The following is a 21,832-nucleotide window of genomic DNA, read 5'->3' as shown; positions in this document are numbered from 1 at the left end:
CAAACCTTTTCAACCTAAGTTCAGTAAACCACTGAAGGAGAACTTAATAATGAGGGCTACATTTTAAGGCATCTTCCCCTGGCAGAGCCAGCAGCGATAAATAGGGCAATTTCTAAAGCTGCGGAGGCTGCCTGCAGCTGGGAGAGAACTCAAGCAGTTCAAACATGTAGCTTGTATTGACCTTATTAAATTGTCCTGCTGCAGCTGGAAACTTGAGTATAGTGGTTTTTTKTKKTTTTTTTKTKTTTTTTTTAGTTTTTTAGTTTTTTGTTTTTATAGGATATGCCACAATTCCTCAGGACTGCAGTGGGAAGATGATACAGAGAAATCCAGTGAAATGATGCTACCATAATATCATATCATACTACCTACTACCATCTCATCAGGAATGAAACAACCTTTAAAACTAAAAATGATGAAACAAAGGAAATAAACATCAAGATTTTTTTCAGAATTCCAAACTTTCCTGGCCAAAAGGACACCAAAAGGACACTAGGATTTTTTCCTTGTTCCTCTCTCCCTTGTGGATTGCTCAAAATAGTTCCAAATTTTTGCCAGATTTTTTTTTTAACTTTTAAGCTGACTTTTTAACTTTTAAGTTACTTCCTCCTGATTCCTTGCTGTCTCTAGACCTATTTAGAATGAAACAGAGCGGTTCTTTTTGAATACTAAATTGGCTTTTTTTTGCAATATAGCAAAGCCAAGAGAAATGTTATTTGGCTGAACTTCTGCAACTTATCCCCGTCCTGGTCCAGAGTTTAGCATCAGCAAGAGAAATCTGAAATCACAGCAGCAGTAAATATATGTGGCACAGATAAGGCAACCAAGGAGCTCTTGAAACCTAGGGAGCAGCAGCCCAGTTGCAGGCTGTACAATTCCCATTTGCTCCCATGGGACTAGGGTTGGAGCTCTTCCATGTGTGAGCTGCCTTTCCAGAGCTTAAAGGACTATACTTAAAAGATGTCACAGCAAACAATGCTATCTGCTAGTGGATAAGGGTAAAATCATGGAATATTCCTGGATATTACCTGTATCTTTACCTGCATACCTGTCTGCTTATTTATAAAGAGTCTTTTACCAAGAAAGACTGCAGAGCAAGGGCTGCTGTCATGCCTAGGAGTTCAAGAAGGACAGGAAGACAAACATCTGTGGATTTGCAAATCCAGGTTCAGGAACAGAGCAGAAAGACTATTTTTAGGTCTTCCCTGGTTCTTTCTGGCCACCACCACAGCGCAGAGTTCTGACCAAGGCAGAAGATGTTTGCTGATATATCCAAGGACACAGCCACAACCATCCAGGAGGATGGTTAACTTACCACTACATCCCTATTCCCACCACAAATTAGGCCACTTTAGTTAATTATCCACAAAAAACCCCACAAAACCCTCGCTCACATATGTTATAAGTTAAGCTCTCATACGATTGCATTAAGACAAAACAATTTTTGGACAACGCGCACACAAAACTGGAGCGTTGCTCTGAGRTACTGTCACTGCCTCTTTGTGTTTGCAGCACTGTAACGTTGTGTCATCACTTTCATTACAGATCCATATTTTCAGTGATGCATGCCTTGTCACAAAAAATTATTTCAAAGCGGAGATTTGGCAGGGCAGTGCTCAGCCTGGGAGGCTTATGCAAAAAAAAAAAAAAAAAAAAAGGCAACAAACCAAACAAAAAAAATCCCACCCAAATCTGAAGCTAATGCTTTAAAATAAAAATATTGATTTTAGCTGATTCATGACTCAGTGGGTAAATATGAGCTTTTATCCTGATTTGAGAACCCGGTGAATGCACGCATTTTGCATGTGCCTGCTGCTAAGGGATGTATGTGGGTTATCTCTAGAATTACACTTTTGGTTTCAGCTGCACTATGGACCGGGAATCCTATTTATGGGGCACATGAAATGCACATAGGCGTCAAGCTAACACATCTAACACCACTTCAGACCCTCTGCTTGCTCTCAGACCACCCTGGCCCTCTCAGACCCATTGCAGGCACAGAAGTTGCATCCCAAGCATTGCCATGGTGCCCTCAGCCACAGCAAGGACTCTCTAGTGCAAGTTAGTAGTTCAGCCAGCACCCAGACGTCCCTTTCATGTGGTGCTCACAGAAAAGAGAGGCTATTTGCTAAAATATATCCAGGATTATGAAAAAACAACATCCACAAATAAACACCGAGATAGAGATAAATCAACTGAAATGCCAACCTCAAGAAAAAAAAAAAAAAAACCAAAACAAAAAAGGAGACTAGCCTGCAGCTTATTTTGGAACTCAAAATCAGTGTAGGCAAAGAGTAATATAAAGCTGTTCATAGCATATATTCAATTATAGGGGTATGCACACACGACAAGCAGATGCACACATTGCCTGTTACAGTGCTTAAATTATTAAACAGAATTTAAGCCAGCGTCTTAATTCTGTATCTGCCAAGCCGACAGGTATTATTCAACATGATTTTCAAGCCTGACTTGAGGATTAAGAGGGCTAAAATGCATGCTGCATACATAAAGCAGGATTTCATGAAGTATGAGCCATATCCTGCRCCCAGGATAGAATCTTTTATGTCTTGACAGTCCCAAGCAAGCAGTTGTTGGCACTCATAGAAAGGAGGGCACGTCCAGGTCTGGACCAGAAGAAGAGGGCAGGGCTAGAACACCAACATTTCATTCTTTTTTAAGTGCTGTTATGGTCTCTTTGAAGCCAAAAATGAGGCATTTGACTAGTCTAAATACTGTTGTCACGACTTCTAGTGCTCACAGCAGGTCTGAAAGCTCACATTCCGCTTTTTTTCCCTTCAAAAAGGGATCTTTTGGTCATCATGAACTACTTGGGGCTTTCTGGTTACTTTCTGGTTACTCTACTAAACAAAAGGAAAGTTAGTTCTGGTGTTTTTTTTTTTTTTTTTTCTATCTTAATAGAAGAGCAGCAGTGTGAATATTGGCTGTGCATGCTCTCTGCTGCAGAACTGACCTCCTTTTGATGTGAGATGCATGGTATACTGTACAAGGTCCAGGTGGATGGGCATGGTGCCCGGTGCTCTGGAGGAAGTTTTCAGAATGGGTGTTGTTTTGAAAGCTGTCATCTCCTGAGCTCTCTCTTGGAGATTTTAGTTTTGTTCTTTCTTGTGTGGTTATGTTAAACTAAAAAAAGTTTACACTTCTTTTTGTCTGGATTTGTCTTACTGAATCTCGTTCCTGCCTTCTGCAAGCCTATATTCAAGACTGTCCTTCAAGACTCTCGGGAAAATAAGAAGATCTGATGAAATATATGAATATTTTGCCAYAGGTGTCCCCAAGAGAAGTTTCAGACCAGTTTTGGTGGCCGAGACCCAACCTACGAAGGAAGCAGGACTGCTCAGTCATCCTCTATCTTTGGGTCCTGGTGAAAATGAGAGAATAAAAAGGCTTTCAAGTTCTTCTTCGAGAGGTTTGGTATCTCCTGAGGAACAGGGCAGCACTTAAGCAGGATGCTAACATATTTTTAAACCCAAACTCTTCCGCTTAACCTGAGGCAAAGACACAAATATCCTTAATAAAGCAAATGCATTTGATTAACTCATCCCACAGGTAATCCACTCTCCTCTGTGGAAAAGGCAAGAAAGAGAAAAGAAAATTCTGCTTTTTGAAACAACTAAGAAAGAGATAAAAATTATTAGTTTCAGTCTTGTAATGTGCTTGTAATAATGGATGCTTCATGCAGATACAGAAATGAATAGATATAAAGATCAAAGTAAAGTCACTCTTTGAGAAGCAATTATGAAAAAATACAAAACTAATAGATAAACAGAAGTTTATAAGAGTGGGTGCTCATGTGTGACTTTGTATATAGAAATAGGCATTACCATCCAGGCATCATTTTTAAAGCCTTCTGTTGCAAGCCTCTATTTTAGTCTCTTCTGACTGAGAAGGAACTGGCCCAGTTTGAAACAAGAGGAATTTGAAATTCTGCACGGCTGTAAAGAGCAAGTCTGACAAAWGTGATTTCTACTCTGACGTTCTGAAGAACTGTAGGATAACGAGAATAAATTCTCTCTAGAGGAGAGTGGATGTGAAAAATATCACTTAGTTATCGGAACAGGTAGCCAATTCATTTCAGCCTTTCCTCCACCAAATTTKTTAATATTTGTTTTACCTGTCTTTGTATAGGCACGAATGTTTTGGTTATCTAACTAGCTATTTAACTAGCCATATCTAATTAGCCATTTAACTAGCCATTTTTTCTTTCTTCTTTCCCTAAAACATATTCCCTGCATTTTAAATATCTATTACTTTTCGCACGAGGGTTTGAACACAGGGCTACAGCCARCATTATCTGCAAGCCTGCGCTGGAGCTGTCCTACCAGTGGGGAACATAGCCCTACCTGAGCTCCTGGTGCTAGATCACAGCCTTTATAATCTGAATAATATTTGATTGATATGTTTTAACACAACTGGCACCAGAATAGCTGTTCAGCATGCAAATAATGATGTCATCAGAGAGGTAGACTTTCAAACACATGAATTCCTTTTTTTTCCAGTTTTCCAYAGTTGCTCCCAGGCTTACACCAAGCTATGAATCCTGCTTTTCCACTAATTGGTCCMAGGGACCAGGATTTTCACCTTACCCAGAAGCAGCCCAGCATAGCAGGAGCAGAGCTGTCCACCTATGTTCACACTAAAGCTCCTGACTGAAAGATACACCCATGTTGCTGCTGTTGCATTGATTTGAGTCCTGGATCTGCCTGAAGAGCCCTTGAAAATCTATCCAGGAGGCAGAACATCCAGAAGCAACATTCATGTGACTGAGGACCTGATGTTTTTTCATTGACGGAAGCAAATGAGTAGTGACAACCTGAGCATTAATAAGTTAGTAGAAGAGTCTCAGTAAATGAGAGCAAGGGCATCATGGTGAAGATGTGGAAGAATTCTCGCTCCAGTCTCCAGAGTGGTGGCTTGCAAGAAGCCATGTAACTGTTGAGACACCTCCTTTGGTTCATAATGTGCAGGACTCAATAAACATGACACATACCACTGTCTGGAAGGCAAGGAAGTAGGCAAATGCATGATAAAGCAAGGTACATAATAAAGCTTTTTTTTTTTTTCATTTTGTACATGGGAGAGAAGATGGGATAGAAATTGGAGAAAACTTGCTCAGTGAAACACACTGAATGATGTGTAACCCTTCTGCACCATGACATTCCTTCTAGCCAAGGTCTGAGAGGAACRGAGGCTCGGCTCCCACTGTGCAGTGACTCAAAAACTGCGATTTTGCAGATGCAGAGAAGAAAGCTTTCTCCGCTGCCTGTGACATTTCCAGTGGAGCAACGAGCTAGCAGTGCCAGCTGCCCCATTAAATCTGTCTACCATCCTCCCAAAGTATGCAGACATTACACAAGTCATTACTCATACTATCTGTGCAGTACATATATGGCGAAATTCTGACTCCATTGAAGTTAGTGAGAGTTTAGCTGTTGATTCAGCAGAATAGTGATTTCATGAGCCGTTATCTTACTCGTATAGAAAAGGATTAGACTGTGCTTTTTACACCATGACATTTGACCCTCCAAMAGTCAGAGTAAAAATACTGCTGTTACAAGAGCTTGGTTTAACTGAAAATAAAAAGACACAAGTCTCTGCAGTTCATGAACATCCTGCAAACTCTCCAAGTCATGAAGCCAAAACGAGTAAGGATTGATAGAGGCAAGAGGAAATACCCAGGGGCTGTCTGCAGGCACACTGCCTGCCCAGAGAAACCTGGCTGCCTTTGAGCGGGCTGAGACACAGGTAAAGAAGGAACAATTTCTTCCATGTGTCAATATTGCTGTTATTAGAGACTGGTAAAGTCTGCACATTGCTAGTCAAACATAGATGGAGTAACTTAGTTGGCTTGGTCGAGTTATCGAGCAGTCTCCTATAGTGTATAAATAGGATGTAGCACAACGATTTCATTATACTGAATAGTCCATACTCTCATTTGGACAAACACAGAGAAGGGTTTTCCCCAACATGAACACTCCTATCAAAGACCAACCTTCTATCCACGCGTCATAGGCATAAGCGCTGTCTGCATCCAGCAGATCCAGTTCCCTGGGGGAGGTTGGGGTCCCTATGCAGTGTCACCAACATGCTATAAAACATATCTGGACCTTTATTTCACTAGTCTCACATAAGAAAAACCGATGTCAAACATGGGGACATGTCCAGAGAGGTTGYGGAGACTCCATCACTGGAGATGTCGAACCCTGAGCAACCTGCCGTRGCAGAGGAGTTGAAGTAGGAGACCTCCAGATGTACTTTCCAACCTCAACCGTTTTGTGATTCTGGAAACATGCTGTCTCCMATAAAAACAATCTGCTATTGTTCAGTGCCATTATGTAACTCTCTTTTTCTTCCATGGCATACTTTTAAGATTAAAGAAATTTTTAACTTTAATGATAAGTTCTAAGCATTGAAATATAATTAGATTTATGCCTTTGCGCTTTGCCAAATGCAGACAAAAATGTAATAAAATTGCTATATGGAGAACGATAAATAAAACTCTTATCCAGATAAGTTTCATAATGTTGCAATATCCTTCTTATCTGATATAATACCAGCACAAATCATATCTCAGTTGAGGTAAACCGGTATGCAAGTGGTGCATAGGCAATAAATCTCTTATTGATAGGCTGTTGTAAAAGAATAGCAAGAAATTGTGTTATCCCTACAGAACTGGCCCTCTGTGAGTAACACTCTCTATTTGATTAAGATATAGCCTTTGGGAACTCACAAATCTCAGGGTCTCACTGTCTACAAGCACCTTGYCCTTGTCCCCATGAGTGTAAAATCCATGTACACAGAAGAAAGGTGGAGAGATTTGCTGAATTGATGTTCCCATCCGTAGTGATATAGGAGTCAGCTCTCCTGACTGTCTATCTCTATCTCATGGGCCTTTGCTCTATCTCATGGGCCGTGCTGATTCATAGAGTCCCCTCTACATTTAATATACAAAAATGCAGCCAATGTGCTATAGTTTTGTGTGCCTGATAACAGAGCAAATGCCAAAGGAGTATCGATCTTCTAAATCAAGATCTGATATCGTGAGAGTTCTTCGGTAATAATTGGTATTTATTASTAGTACTTATTTCTAATTCATAGTGCAGCATGTCATTGAAATATTATAACCAAAACATGCAGGTTTTGCCATTAGGAGCTCACAGGCAAGCTGTGCAACACATTTATTTTCTCTACAGTGATAAAATACGCACAGCATATTCTTTCCTCCTGATTCATATAAAATGAAGCTATTTGATGGATCTATCATGCTCTCCTAGGTATGTATAATAAATAAATGCAGAAGAGCTCAGTAAATACCCCCAGCTGCAGGGATTAGCAAGAAGGRAATCAATTATGCAAAGCATGTGGGCCTTTAGAGCTAGACATACATACCGAGACTCCAATTAGTCATCAAGAGAAAAGTTCAGCTTTTCCCTGGAATCTGGAAGGCTTACTCACTTGGTTAGAGATTGGAGCTGTCTCTTAGCTGCTACATTTCTTCTGTAAATAGAGGGAGTTTAGCCTTATCAATAACAACTTTTTTTTTTTTTTTTTTTGATTTGGGAAACTTGTACATAGAAAACTGTGAAGCATGGGACCAGGAACGCTTCATTCATTCAGGCCTACTGAATTATTGAAGAACACGTCAAACTCGCAGCTTTGATGTAGCTTCCCCACGCTAATCGGAACAGTAATCCCACCCTTCCCAGCTCTGGATGAAAGGGATGAGGTGGAGGGAGGCGTTTCACAGGAACAAGCTCCGATGCAAGTGCAGGGGAGATGGGATGGGGGTTTGCTTTGGATTAACCTGCTTCTGCTGATGCAATGCAGACACGTATTTTCCTACCAGGAATTCCTCTTGCTGCAGGCTCTCCCCTCTTGCTGCCGCCTGGCTTGTGGGCAGCGCAGAGGGCAGAGGGGCAGAGCAGTGCAGAGCGCTCAGAATTGATCCCTAGGCATGAATTGGTAATTGCAATCCAAGCAAGAGAAATCCAGACATACGGACTGTGTGTTTTTCTACTCCTTGTAACAGAACAGGAACGATCTATCCAGCAGAGCCTCTCCATAATTCTGCTGATTTTTAAAGATATTTTCAACCTTACTCTTCTGGTCTACCATTTCCTTCACAACATTGGTGCCATGCAGGGCAGATCCCCTATACTACCCCAGCCGCAAGTCCAACCCTTCATATCCCATCCCTGTTTCCCTGAATCATGYCTGGCTGTCCCTCTCCCTGCTACATTACGTCTATCTATTGCTTCAGAGGAGCTCTCGTTTCCTGACTGTCGTTCCTAATTCTTGATTTGCGCATGCAAATTTAATCCTTCCTTGTGCACCTTCTGCTTGGAGACCTAAGCCAGACCCCCTATTGCATAGGGGAGAATCACTCTTGTGCAGAAATTCTGAATCCAAGAGCAACTACAACTAGTTTAAGAGAAAATTGAAGCACTGCTTCCGAAAAGTGTCCTGATAAACGCGTATCCCTGTGTGTGGCAGGGCAAGATGAATGGCTAAATTATGCGGCGACTGTGGCTGCCCAGGCTTTGCAGCACAGGAGTGATTTGTGAGCCGGGGCCTTGCAGGATTGATTGGAGCCAGGGAAGAGGCTGAGTGTGCGAAGGAGGAATCACTTGTGTCACCCTGACTCCACAGCTGGCAGTGAACTTGTGAGATTCCCCTCCATCACTGCCGTAAAGCACCTACATCCCGAGCTCCACTGGATACACTTCCAGAGAACCATTTGGTGCTCTGGTTTCTTTGCTTTCAAAAGCAAGAGGAAGAGGGTGGGCGAATCATTTTCTGACTGTGGGCCATGTTTAGAGACCTAGGACAGCAAAGTGCTAAGCTATAGATCCAAGTAGGATCCGAGATCCTACTGACAGCTCCAGAGAAGTAGCAGAATATGTACATTTTTCCTATCTTTCTGAGCTATTGAGGAGGAAAGAGACTCCCTGCCCGAGCAGAAAGCAAGCAGCAACTGTGACACGGATGCACCAAGATGTAGGGAATGTGCTGGAGCATAGGAATGCAGCTATATGGCTGTTTGCAAATTAGTGGCTAAATCAATTAAATGAATGTGTGGAGTTTCTCCCGAGGAAAGTCTCGCCACAACTGCCTGGAGAAGGGGAGGGACCGAGGAGAGGGGCTGACATAACCATGCTCGCGAATCACCAGCAGTGTGCTTGCCTTAATCCATTAACGGGGTTTTTATCTGCGATCATAAAAAGCAGGYTACATTCAGCCTGGAAGCGAGGGAGGGCTGGAGGAGGGGAGGAGAGAGCGAGAGCACGAGAGGCAGAGCGCACATCCCTGCACTGCCTGCAAGCTYGGGCTTCGTAATTAGGGACCCCGGGAGAGACGAACCGAGCGGAGCCAGTGGTTCAGCCCAGCTGATGCTTCCTGAGCCCTCCTCGCAGTTTGATGGGCATTCCCAGGGCTTTTGTGCACGTCTCCGGCGGCGTTGACGTGGAAAGGAGCAGCGAGGAGGGGGAGGCTGGAGACAGAAAAAAAAAAGGCAGCTCTTCTAAAAATCCGGCGGGCATGCAGGAGCGCGAGCGGGCTGGCGAGGAGGGYGAGGCGAGCGCGCCCCGCGCGGTGCTCGCCGGCCGCCGGCGCTGCGCTCTTTTGGAGATGTTGCTCCCGTGAAGCGGACGCACCATGAACATTTGGGAGGTGACCCTGGCTTTCGTGGTGGTGGTGCTCATGCTCGTGTCCCTGCTGTCCAACGTGCTGGTGCTGATCTGCTTCCTGTACAGCGCCGACATCCGCAAGCAGGTGCCGGGCTTGTTCATCCTCAACCTGACGCTGTGCAACCTGTTGATGACTGTGTCGAGCATGCCCCTGACCTTGGCTGGGATCATTTACGAGAGGCAACCGGGAGGCGATGAGGTTTGCCAYGTGGTGGGCTTCTTGGAGACTTTCCTGACCACCAACTCCATGCTGAGCATGGCAGCTCTGAGCATTGACAGGTGGATTGCTGTGGTCTTCCCTCTCAGTTATCACTCCAAGATGAGGTACAGAGATGCTGCGCTCATACTGAGCTACACGTGGTTGCACTCGGTGTCATTCCCGATAGTGGCAGCTTCTCTGTCCTGGGTGGGTTTCCATCACCTCTATGCCTCCTGCACCCTGTACAACAAGAGACCAGAGGAGAGGACACAGTTTGTGATTTTCACGGGGGTCTTCCACACCCTCAGCTTCCTCCTCTCCCTCGTAGTGCTGTGTTTCACATATCTAAAAGTGCTGAAGGTGGCACGGTTCCACTGTAAACGGATTGACGTGATCACTATGCAGACCCTGGTGCTGCTCGTGGACATACACCCCAGGTAAGGTGTCTGTGTGTTCAGCAGCTGCAAGTTTTTGCTGTGGAGGAAGCCGGGRCCAGGTTCGATGTTATGTTAAGTGCGACTTGATCTGTGTGACAGCAGGGGATGGGCAGGGGGAGAGAGCAAATGTCTTTCTTCCAGGTTCTATTCTTCATGTTTCTTTTCACTTGTGCTWATTTTTTTTCCTGTTGTATTAATAACTGTGCTTTGCTGTGCTTTGGAGCTTGCTTTGGGAGGGAGAGCAAGAGAAAGGCAGTTGTGGTTGGGCATAGTCTTCCCTTTGAGACAGTGCTCAGACCAGCACCCATCATCTCAGAAGCTGGATTTAGTATTTGATTGATTCATATTTTTTGCCCCTGTCAATACAAAATGAGCCTGTGTCCCGTGGAGAGGCAGTGGTCAGAGACTGCACGTGTCCTTTAGCTCCAGGAGTGTGTGGGGAAGCCGGGACACCGCATGCTCTTCCTCTGCCCTTCCTACTGCACGCTCAGTAACTTTATCTTTCCCAAAGGAAGGATCCTGAGGAAATAACATTTGCAAAGCAGGCAGGCTTGAATGCTTAAATCCAAAGGAGAGAATCTTAAATAGCAATGTTAATATGGCAAGCAAGGGATGTGTAAAGTTCATTTCGAATGAGAGCCCTTAAGCAAGCCTGTTGTGCCTAGATGCAGAAGGAGGAAAGTCTCTGGGGGCTGGGAAAATAACAGTCAAAGGCAAACAGCAAAGGAGTGTGAATGTAGATTGGGCTGCTGTGCAAAAGAGTCACATCGGAGACTAGGCATGAACTCTAAACCTTGCATGAAAAGGATCTGTCTGGATCTGGAAGGGAAGCAGACTTGGCTGAAGGAGGGAAGGTGGGTGAGGCAGGTTTTCCTAGGAAACAGGGAAGTGTAACAGAGAAAGTGGAGGAGACAAGGCCTTGCTACATGGCAGCCCAAGGACCGAAGAGCTGGGGAAGGCACCAGGCTGCACAYGGTGCCTGTCCATGCCCGAGGCACCTTGCAGACGGCCGGGAGCTGACCTGAAGGACCTGGACATCTGTTTCTATCCCCCCAAAAAGGAGATAATGTTTTTAGAATTCTCAGCCCCGGGGCCAAGGAATCTGCAGGGATCAGGGCAAGATGGCACCTTTCTAGGGGGAAAGAGACATTTGCTCATAATTCTCCAGCTAGGCTGTTTGGTTTGTATTTTGACCAAGAATACGGAGCAGAACTTGGGATGAGTCTTGTCACTACCCTTGAGAAACACACGTATAAATCTTCCCTTATCCACCTAGTCATCCCAGGGGAAAAACAGCCTTCCCCATTGTGTGCTGTCTGGCTGCTAAATTGTACCTTGATCACCCTCAGTGTCAGTGCCTGCACACACACACAGGGACACAACGGCTGCTCCCAGGGATAGCCACAGACCTGCTGGGATTACTTACAATATCATGCTTTAAGCATGAACGGATTGGACCAAAAAGCTGAGAAAAATCAACGGATTTTTTTTTCTAGTCTTGGTTAAGTTTACAGTGTTCCTACACTTGTAAGTATCTCAATGAACGGTTGAGTCAAAGAGGTTGTGAACATTATTCATGATGGTTTGATGATTACCTTTGTCTTGTATGATTTTTTTTCTCATGACCCAAACACGACTGATCCTAACCTATAGTGCTGTCGCCTTACCAAGTGACACAAGTACCCAAGTGCACCAATCAGACCTTGGATTGTCTTGTAGACTGTGACAAGKTTAACAGAGGCTGCAAGGCCTCTGATGGTAATCAGTTCATGAAGATAGGCCCAACAGAGGCACAATTTGAAATACATAAATGATGTTAGTGAAATATTTTTTGGATTAGAGCCTAAAAATTAGGCTAAAACAGCCCAAGAAACCTAGAGGTGTTAGATTCCTAAACCTATCATTTCCAGTGGCAGACAGATATATCAGTGCATATGTATTCTCTGACATAGGTCATATTTACTAAAGAAGAGTGAAGATAGGCTGTGTTAGACAACATTTTCTCAAAGGCAGCTTTCCATTAGTCATTCTTTTTATGGAGTCCCATTCAGACAGCTTTCCTTCCCCTCTATATTTGGATTTGGATGAGCAGGTGGGATGTTCTCACACCACATTTCTCTCTCCTCTTGGACAGTCTGTGCTCTGGTCTCTCTCTCCAGGTCATTTTTCTAATACAGCCATAGTCCAGCCTTCATTTTCCCCTTCTCTGCCCAAATTCTCCATATCACCTCTGTCCTCCATTTCTTTTCACCTATCCCATTTGCCCATACCTATATTTAATGGCAATATATTAATTTTCTTCTCCAGCACTTTACTCTGTCTTTTGCCCATTGTCCAGGCTTAAGGTAGCGGGAGAATGAAGCAAAAAGGTCCTTTCCCATTTAGAAGTCATAGTGTCCCTGGCAGAACCTGTGCTACACAACAAGCAGGGCATACATGACTACAGACACGAACATTGGCATTTATTCTGGTGTCTAATAGCATAGTCAGGAATGACTAGGACGAGTGTGAAAGAGCAATGTTCTCCACCTCAGACTACCCCGATTTGGATTTCTTTTTTTTCTTTTTTTCTTTTTTTTTTTTTTTTTGCATGCTCTAGTTTCAACCCTGAGAAATGCGTATGGACACTTTTCTGCTTCCTGTGACTCAGTATCCACCCACGAGGCAGTTTAGCAATAGAAATTATGACAGATGGCTTTATTACCTGTGGCTTGGAAAGCCACAAGTGATCTTCTGAAGATCATTCAAAATGAGTACAAAGAAAACCTCCAAAAKCCCCCACAAAATCGTGTGAATGTTTAGGGCAACTTGTCCTTTCAAGTTAGCTTTGGTATTTTTACTGGGTACTGTTTTCTTCCTAGCTTTGTTCCTAACACCAACTTATCTCAATTATTGTGAGAGGTTTGTGCAAGAATTCACTTATGTTCTTAACACATATATTTCTCAACTCAAATTATCTATACTGTCTTTCTGGTGCATCCAGCTTTACAGACCTTAAGGGCTGGTATCTCATAATCTTTATTTACAATACCAGACTTTCAAAGGAATATAGCACAGATTTCCCAGGATATTCAAATTTTAAATCAAAGCTTAGTCAATAATCCAGTTCTATTACTAGTGTCACTACTGGACTTTGTGTATGTGTTCTTATCTATGCATATGTATCTATGAAAGCAAAATACCTTGTGTGCATGTCTCTATATGAAAGGATGAGATAAAATACCTTACCTCCTAATGTGGTATTTATTGGTTACATCTGGAAAAGCTGGACAAAAGAAATTGGTTAAAGGCCTCAAAACTTTCCAAGCCTTACATGAGCCCCAGAAGTCCAAGACAACTTTGTACATGCTAAATACACCATGGGAAAATATAAGCAGAGAAACTGTTAGAGGTGAAAAACAAGCAAACAAAAACCACTCTACCCCCGACCTACTTTGGAGATTTCTTTTCCTGTACTGCCAGGTGCCTGAGATATCAGAAATCCAATAATCCAGGTCATAAGTGAAACTGTAGAACCTCTAAAATCATCTCTGTGTGTAAAAATACTTCAAGTTCTCCATCTGCTGCAGAGTGGAAAGCACATCTTAGGTTCCCTGGAAAAGGTGAAAGCTTTTTTCCTTCTCCGACTGAGAAACCTGCCATTTCCAACTGCAAATAACTCAGACGTAGAATATATAATGTTCCTAGGGGCCTTTTCCTGTCTATTCAGACATGTTCTTTAGGAGTGAGGTGATTTGTCATTTCAAAAAAGACAACTTTTTTTCCACTGCTTCTTGTTCATTTTTGCCACTCTATTTCAGGAGACTGGTAAAGTAAGACCGGGTATGAAAAAGACCAACGCAAAATTTTTCTTTAGYATAACCTGAAGGTAGCATAAGAGTTCACTGCTATGGGGATCTCTGAGACACTATGGAGATCCCTGAAACTCCAGTGGTCTTGGAGCAGGAATTTCAGTGGAGATCAAACATTTGCAGTTGTGGGATATAATGGAATATATAATGGGATATAATGGTAATAAATCCCACAGCTAGGAACATAGCTGTGCTTGGAACCCCATGAGCAAATTGGCCAAATCCCAGCAGGGTTCACAGTATGAACATGAGGACTTGGCCAAGGAAGGACCCGTGACCCAGTGCTCTCCTCTTTGCAAAGTCCCCAGCCTGGAGCCCACTGAGACCCACTGCAACCATAGGAAGATACTAGGCTGAGAGTACCTAGTAGATTTTCCTGGTAGATTCTTATTGTGTTTTATTTCTTATCTCTGTGGGAATTTTCTCCCTCTGAATTGCTGTTTCTAGAGGAGTGCTCTGCCGCCTTCCCCACTCTGGATATTTTCCAAACCTCTTTGAATCTCATGAAGGAAATTCTGGCCTGCAAATATAGCCTCAATTAATTCAGAAAAGAGCTACAGCTACTCGACCCAAGGCTGAATTCCACCAATTTCACTACGTAAGAATAGATATAATGAGTGTACACATATAAATACTTCTATTTCTCTGTAACCTCTTCTCAAGGGTAAGGTGATCGTACAATGCATTAAGAGTCAGTGCTGTCCCACATAAATGTAGCGCAGCTGGCATTATCCATTGTGATGGATATATATATGTAAATCTATATATATATATATATCATGTAATTGTGATAATAATTATCCATTATGTCCATGCTTACCGGACAGCTTACTCCGTAAGGAAAGCCATTAAACTTTGCTATGTGATGCTGTGATTCATGTTCTTTTTCTGTCTTGACTGTCACACAGCGTAAGAGAGCGTTGTCTAGAGGAACAGAAGAGACGGAGGCAAAGAGCAACGAAGAAAATTAGTACCTTTATTGGGACTTTTATACTTTGCTTTGCACCTTACGTTATTACAAGGTAAGTGTGGAGCTACCTGCTGAAGCAAACATTAATTAGGGAAAGGAGGGCACTGGGAGTCAGAAACAGAACACTAATCCTCAGGTCCCCTGTCAAAATATTGCTCATTTTCTTCCACTCCTATAACAGAGAGTTCATTTATGGAAGTTAAAGAATTACATATATCTCATGGTAATTATCCCATGTCCTGATGCAGTCTTTGGGCACAGTTTTTTACAGTCAGTCAAATGGATGGTTTGGTCACCATCTTTGGAGGATGAATGAAGAATTGGTCCACAAAGGACAACGAATCTCTACTCCTTTTTTTTTTGGACCAGATAGTCAATTGCCTACCTGGATGAGGTGGATGACTTCAATAGTATGACAGTAGTTTGAACAATTCAGATGTTAATAATCCAGTCAAACAATATCAGATTGAGGTGAGTATATGGCCCACAGGCTGCAAGGGGAGTTTGTCTTATTGGATAGAGCTCTCAGTCATAAACAGAATATCAAAGCTCTTCTGGCTTACAGCTAAAAAATTCTTGTGATTTATGAGCCAATGTCTTCATCYGTCCTGAGCTTATCTCTAGCTTATCTTTGAAAATGGTTCCTGTGGGAAACACAAAATTACTCCTATGAGACATAAGTATTAGAAAGTGAGTATATCCAGATAACTGTTATCAAGTTATTGTGAGGAAATTTGTAACTAGCATGCATTATTAAAAGGCTATAGGAAAAAAAAMCAAAAAAGAAATAAAGAAATTTTGCTGTTTTATGCAGAACAGAGAAAGAAAAGGAGTATTTTTAAAGTACCGCCTACTCCAGTTTTATCAAACAAAAATTATTGGGGCTGACTTCAGCCAAACTCAGATCCGTTGTAAAAATGAATCATTGGAGAGGTAATTAGCTGAATTAAGTCTCAGTATAAGGCGTCACATAGCAAAAAACAGATTTTTCCAATTTGGTATAATATTCTCAATTTCCAACTAAATAATTTATATAAACATATTGTAGCTTCTTGTTGCAAATGGAAACCTGCATGCAACATTAATTTTATGTTTGAGACAATAATAACCAATTAATTTATGCTGTTTATTTGTAATAGAACATTGCAAGCGTATTTCCAACAGTGTTTCCCTRTTTGTCTTCCCTTCAACTTAACCGCCACAATAAGCCACTCCACACACTCTAACCAGGCATGAYCCGTTGTGTAAGAAGTGAGGTCGTCTAGCCGTCATCTCAGGCTATAACACCGTATCTGGTTGCAAATGGTTAAATTTCGCTTTGTGTTGGGTGGCTGAACTTAATAAAAACCATCGCAGTCGTAGTCATAACAGCCGAAGGCTCCGTCCTAAGTCTCTGCCCGCACTAACCAGGCTGCCAGGCTATTTTGGGCCTTCTCTATATTCATCACCACCTCCACACTTGCTCTTTGCTCTGCAGCACACTCCTTTGTGCCTGGACGGCAGATACAAGGCTTGATACCAAACCCAGGTAATGAGCTGCTTAAGCCCTCATTTAATCCCCTGCTTTGCCATTCCTCTGCCAGCAAMAGGGCCTAATCCTCTGGGAATGTGTTGAGCCCTTGCTGGGCTATCTACTCTTTGTGCAGCTCTTTGAGGTTTTGTTTGGGAGGTTTGAGGTGCAGAAGAGGGGGTAGAAAGTCCTGGTCCTTCTCCTTTTAGTTTGCATAAGCATCATTTAAGTATAAATCCAGTAGGAAACAGCTCTAATAGAAGAAAGATCCCTCACAGACAATCTGTTCTGATCCTGATCCGAGAAGGGCATTTCCCTTAGATATATGAGACTACAATTAAAGCTCAGATAAGGCAGATCTCAGCTTGGAACCTCTCTCTTCAGTCTATCATGGACTAATATCTTTTTCCTGGAGAAGGGTGCTGAGCAGATTCAAGATGCAGGGTCATGAGTTGACCAAGATGCTTGTCCAAGCAGGGGGAGGGTGATAGGCAGAAAAAGCTGCTGCTTTCCCAGCCTCTTCCAGTATATCTGAATTATCAGGGGTTATCAGGGTTCTGAGATGAACTATATAAAAAAATATTATTTTCTGGACTAGGTCGAGAGTGCTACGGACAGGAAAGAGGCATCACTTTTCAAGGCAATGATTACAAGATAAGCAGTGAAATAAACTTCTCGAACCAGCAGTACCCTTAAATTAATCACAGATCTAAGCACTTTGGGAACTGAGGCCTCAAAATGAGAAATTGCAAGGCTTATTTAATAACATATTTCTTCTGCCACACTAAAAACAAATAGTTCTGTCCAGCAGCTCTGTGAGTCAGTGAAAGAGACCTGCTTATAAGACCAGTCAGCTAAATTCTTTGATAAATCAAAGTTTCTTTCAGATCACATTACAGTAAAATAAGCTTAGTTACCACTTTAATCAGGAAAAATTTACTTTTAATTAGTTCATTGGCTGATCGGTATCATATGTAGTCGTATGCTCTGATTCTGCTTATTTTATCTTTCCTATGGATAACAGTAGTGTTATATATTTCTAGACATAGATAGCTTCTAGGTTTGTAATAGTGCTGTTAGTATACATCTCTCTTCTTTTGCTATGTTTATCATTATGCAATTAAATAACTTCAATCAAAACCTATTCTATCCAAAGATATTTTTCATTAAAAAAAACTAATATTTATTATCAACTGCAGTTTTTTTCCACCAAAATGCAGAATTTTGCTTATGTAAGTTCATAACTGCTTTCAATGTGACAGAAAATTTGCATTTAATTAAAAAACCTGAGGTTATATCAGAAAGAAGTTCATAGTCCCAGGCCCTCGGGGAAAAAGGGAGGATGGTGGAAGTGGCAGAAGACTTAAATTCTCTTGCATCGTCCCCGGGGGACACTGGATAAACCAACCGTRCTTTTAAGCAGCTTGACTGTCCTCTGCACATAGATCCTTTTTGGATCTGGACAAGCAAGCTCCACATWCCCCTGGGAATTTTGCTCGTGCATCTAAATGCATGATTTCCCTGCACATTTTTAGTTTGACAGATTGGAAGCTTGTGGCTTTCTAGCCTCCCTTGAGAAGGCTCAGCTGACGTGAGGATGGGATATTTTCCTCCTGTATGAAAATGCTGGTGGCCAGGGCTGCCCAGTCTCTGCCGTGGTTTCTTTGTGCTGACAAGTAATTCCTGCAGCTCTGGGGAACAGCAATGGTTAAAAGCCAAGGTCTGCGAGATTTATAGCTCTCCTTATAGGAGCGCATAGGTTGTGCTGCTTCCCTACAGTATTTGGCCAGCTGTAGTATATGCATCCCTTAAGAAGCAAAGCTAAAAATAAATCAGCAAGCAATCAGTGAGATGCCTTTTTTTTTATATTAGTGAAGCAATTATTAAAAAGGAGGCTCTGTCACAAGCAAGATGTCACAAAAGCTACAGTCCACCAAGTGCGACTGCRGTAAAATGAACATCAAAATTGAAATATAAAACTTGTGTAGCTTATTGGTAACATTAACAAAACAGGAACCACTAAGTTTAAATTGTGATAAAATCAGAACTGAATCACAAACAGAAGTATGTGGAATTTAAATTAAAGGACTGGATACAAATTCTTGGAGAAAGGGCTGAATTTCTTCTCATGAGTGTAATATCATCTGTCTGTTCCAAAATGCAGGGCTGTTTTCTTTCACTGCTGAAGCTTAAGCCATTTTAGCCTGCCTGAGACTCTCAGGTCTAGCCAGAATTTTCTTTATAACTCAGAAAAATTCCCAGGTTCAAGCAATGCATACAACAGATATGTTGCCATATAGATTTTTCTAAAATTACTAACTATGCAAGTATATCGAGAGCTTTCGGTGTCTATTATCTGCAAAAAAATGATCAAGGTAACATCCTCATTTGCTTACCAAAGGTGCAACAAAGTTATTGGAGAGCCACTTGACACTATTGCCCTAGAAAAGTATAAGGTCCTAAAATATTAACAAAGGTTCACAGCAAAATAATTTACAGTTTTGAAGTAAAAAGGCATTTGAAGATCAGATAGAATAAGAGTGACTTACGAAAGCAAGGAACAGAGTTATGTAGCTTAGCCAGAGAATTAAATTTACAAGTAGCGCTGAAATATTAATGCTCCTTCCCTGAAAACGTCTTCTTTTTCACTGAAATGTTTCATGAAAATGGAAGCTATGCATGAAATTTCCCTCATCAGTGAGAGACAAAACCCTCTTTCGAAGGCAATAAGGTGTATTATATGCCTTGAGTGACTGAGATCAAATTCTAATTCTTTGTACAATAAGTGGAATTGCGTGGCTTGGGGTTTGTGTACATTTCTGTGCTTTTTGCTTGATAGCTCCAAGTGTAATTTGCTATCAAAAACAATAAGCAAGGATCATAAAACATGTAAGGAGTCTTAAGGAAACAGCATTAAACAAAATATTTAACAATTCTTTTGATAAAAATATAAGTTTTTAAATGGATCAGCCAGTCTAAGCTTCCAACCTTTTTAAAAATTTTTTTTGGAACTAACTGAAAGAGACTGAGACACAAGTCTGTCCTAGCTCAGTCATTAAACGCATGCACTGATTTTAAGTAAACTTAATCAAATTCATATCTGTAAAGCATTCAGCAAAATTAAGTCAATGAGATGAAATTCAACAAGATGAAATTTCACAAAGCAAGGAAGGTGACATAAAATACGGGAGCTGGGGAATAACAAGGTAGGAAGAAGCATGGCTGATGGATCATATTATCACAGGTTCTACAAGCTACCTTTTATTAAATGAGAGAGAATTATGCCAGATGAGACGTCACCAGCTTGAGTAGAAGAGAATTATGTCTGGATTTGATTCCTAGTTTTAAGAAAGATGTCAGACATGCCCTGCAAGGAAAGGGTGAGGGAACAGCCCTGGTTTAGTGCCACAGCTGAGGACGTGTTCTGTAGTAAATAATTTTACGAGTAGATGCTATATCAAGTTTTTCATGAAGAATAAATTTTCTGGAAAGTGTGGACCTGCTCACCTTGGAGCATTCRCAATCCCATACAAAATACCCACTAGAGAGAAATAAAAGACTCAGTTATATTACCCTAGACAAATTGGTGTCACTATCAAAATCTCCATGGCCGGAGTGAGCCAGAAGAGTTCAAACCCAGGTCTGTATCAAAGATATGTGGACTCAGATGTTTTAGGCCTCCAAAGATGTATTTTAGTAACAAATAAATAGGTTTTTTGAAGTAAAACTGCCTCATACCTCCTGCTGGAGCTGTTCCTTTTTGCACAAAATTCTTCTGTGGATTCTAAGGGAAAAGATCAAAAGAGTCTTTTAGGAGAGAGCACACCCAGAATCTGCTCCCAACCTCCATAAATGAACAGCTAAATATACTAAATCAAGAATATCTTAGAGTTTGGAGGTTCAGACCTTCCAATAGGAGATGTGTAATCCCATCCTTGCGAAGCAAACTGACGACTTACATATGCAGTCACAAACATCTATAAGGAGAGCGCTACCTTTCCATTTTCATGATTCTTTACTATGTTTCTTGCAAGGCTCCTAAAATAAGTTAYGGGGTTTTGCTTTCTTTCTTTGGAGAGGAGAATCCGTGAGAGGACACACGGAGTGTCCTTTGATTTGCAATTGTGCTGTTGCTCCATGTCTTTCCTCCTAACATGTACTCTTTCTTCCATCCTCTCTTCACAGACTCATTGAGTTATCCTCCGTGGTCCCCATCAGCTCCCACTGGGGAATCATTTCCAAGTGCTTAGCTTACAGCAAAGTCGTCTCAGACCCTTTTGTGTACTCCTTGCTCCGACACCAGTACAAGAAGACATGGAAGGACATCATAAACCGGATCCTCAAGCGAAGCTCCATCAACTCCTCCGCCCTGGCAAGCGAGCCCCCAAACCGCAATATCCTGCAGCTGAACGAGTGACGAGGCCAGTATGGGATTGTGCGGAAATGTGAAGGGATATATGGGTGGAACAAGCATACCCGGCCCATCCCCAGCAGCTCTGCTTGGCTAACAGGGCTTCGGAGATGGGCTCCGAGGAGGACCGGTGCCCGGGTGGCCTCCTCCAGCAGCAGCCCCGTGCATGCTCCCTCTGCTACGTGCTCCCGTGGGCTTTGCCTGYGCTGGCGTCCCATTGATCCCGGCAGCAGCCACACATATGCAGGGGGGAAAGATGCTCCGTAGCCAAAGGACTCGGGAAAAGTCCTGGGAGCAGAAAGGTGCCACCATGGGGTTGCTGCACGGGGCACTTGGTGCTCTGCGTTTCGCTGCCTCTGCAGAAATAACCCCAATCTGGCTGCTTGAGTAGGCCCTGTAGAAACATCTCTAAAGAAATTAATAGCAAAATCTCTTCCTGGATACCCGTACTGTGTCCAGTGCAGCCTTCAACAACTTCTGTAGGTCTTTTTAACCATTCTGTAGCAGTGAGAATAGAGATAATCCTTTCTACAGTACCCTACAGGCTGTATCCAGCCAAATCTACTGTGTATTTGTTAAGTAAATTCCATGCGATCCTATTAGTTTTCTCCCCATTACATTCCAGAGGACTTTTGATCCAAAAATGGTGGAGCAGGTGGAAAGGTGAGGATGTCTATTGCATTCAAACCTCTTTCTTGTAAGTCTGAGCTATAAAGAAATGGCTTTKGCCCAAAGGCTGCAGAACAAGGC

General features: G+C 42.3%; 1 protein-coding gene across 1 annotated transcript; it reads left to right on the top strand.

The window, feature by feature from the left end:
* The first annotated feature begins 9,672 nt into the window (after positions 1-9,672).
* On the top strand, positions 9,673-21,088 carry GPR26 (G protein-coupled receptor 26). Its single transcript, XM_026039945.1, has 3 exons — positions 9,673-10,340; positions 15,100-15,213; positions 20,857-21,088. The coding sequence occupies exons 1-3, from the start codon at positions 9,673-9,675 to the stop codon at positions 21,086-21,088; spliced, it is 1,014 nt and encodes a 337-aa protein (XP_025895730.1).
* Positions 21,089-21,832: the final 744 nt, after the last annotated feature.

Source organism: Nothoprocta perdicaria, unplaced genomic scaffold (assembly GCF_003342845.1).
Source record: "Nothoprocta perdicaria isolate Ctin4 unplaced genomic scaffold, notPer1 scaffold_247, whole genome shotgun sequence".
Taxonomy (NCBI): Eukaryota; Metazoa; Chordata; class Aves; order Tinamiformes; family Tinamidae; genus Nothoprocta; species Nothoprocta perdicaria.
This window is presented reverse-complemented; position numbering and strand designations above follow the sequence as displayed.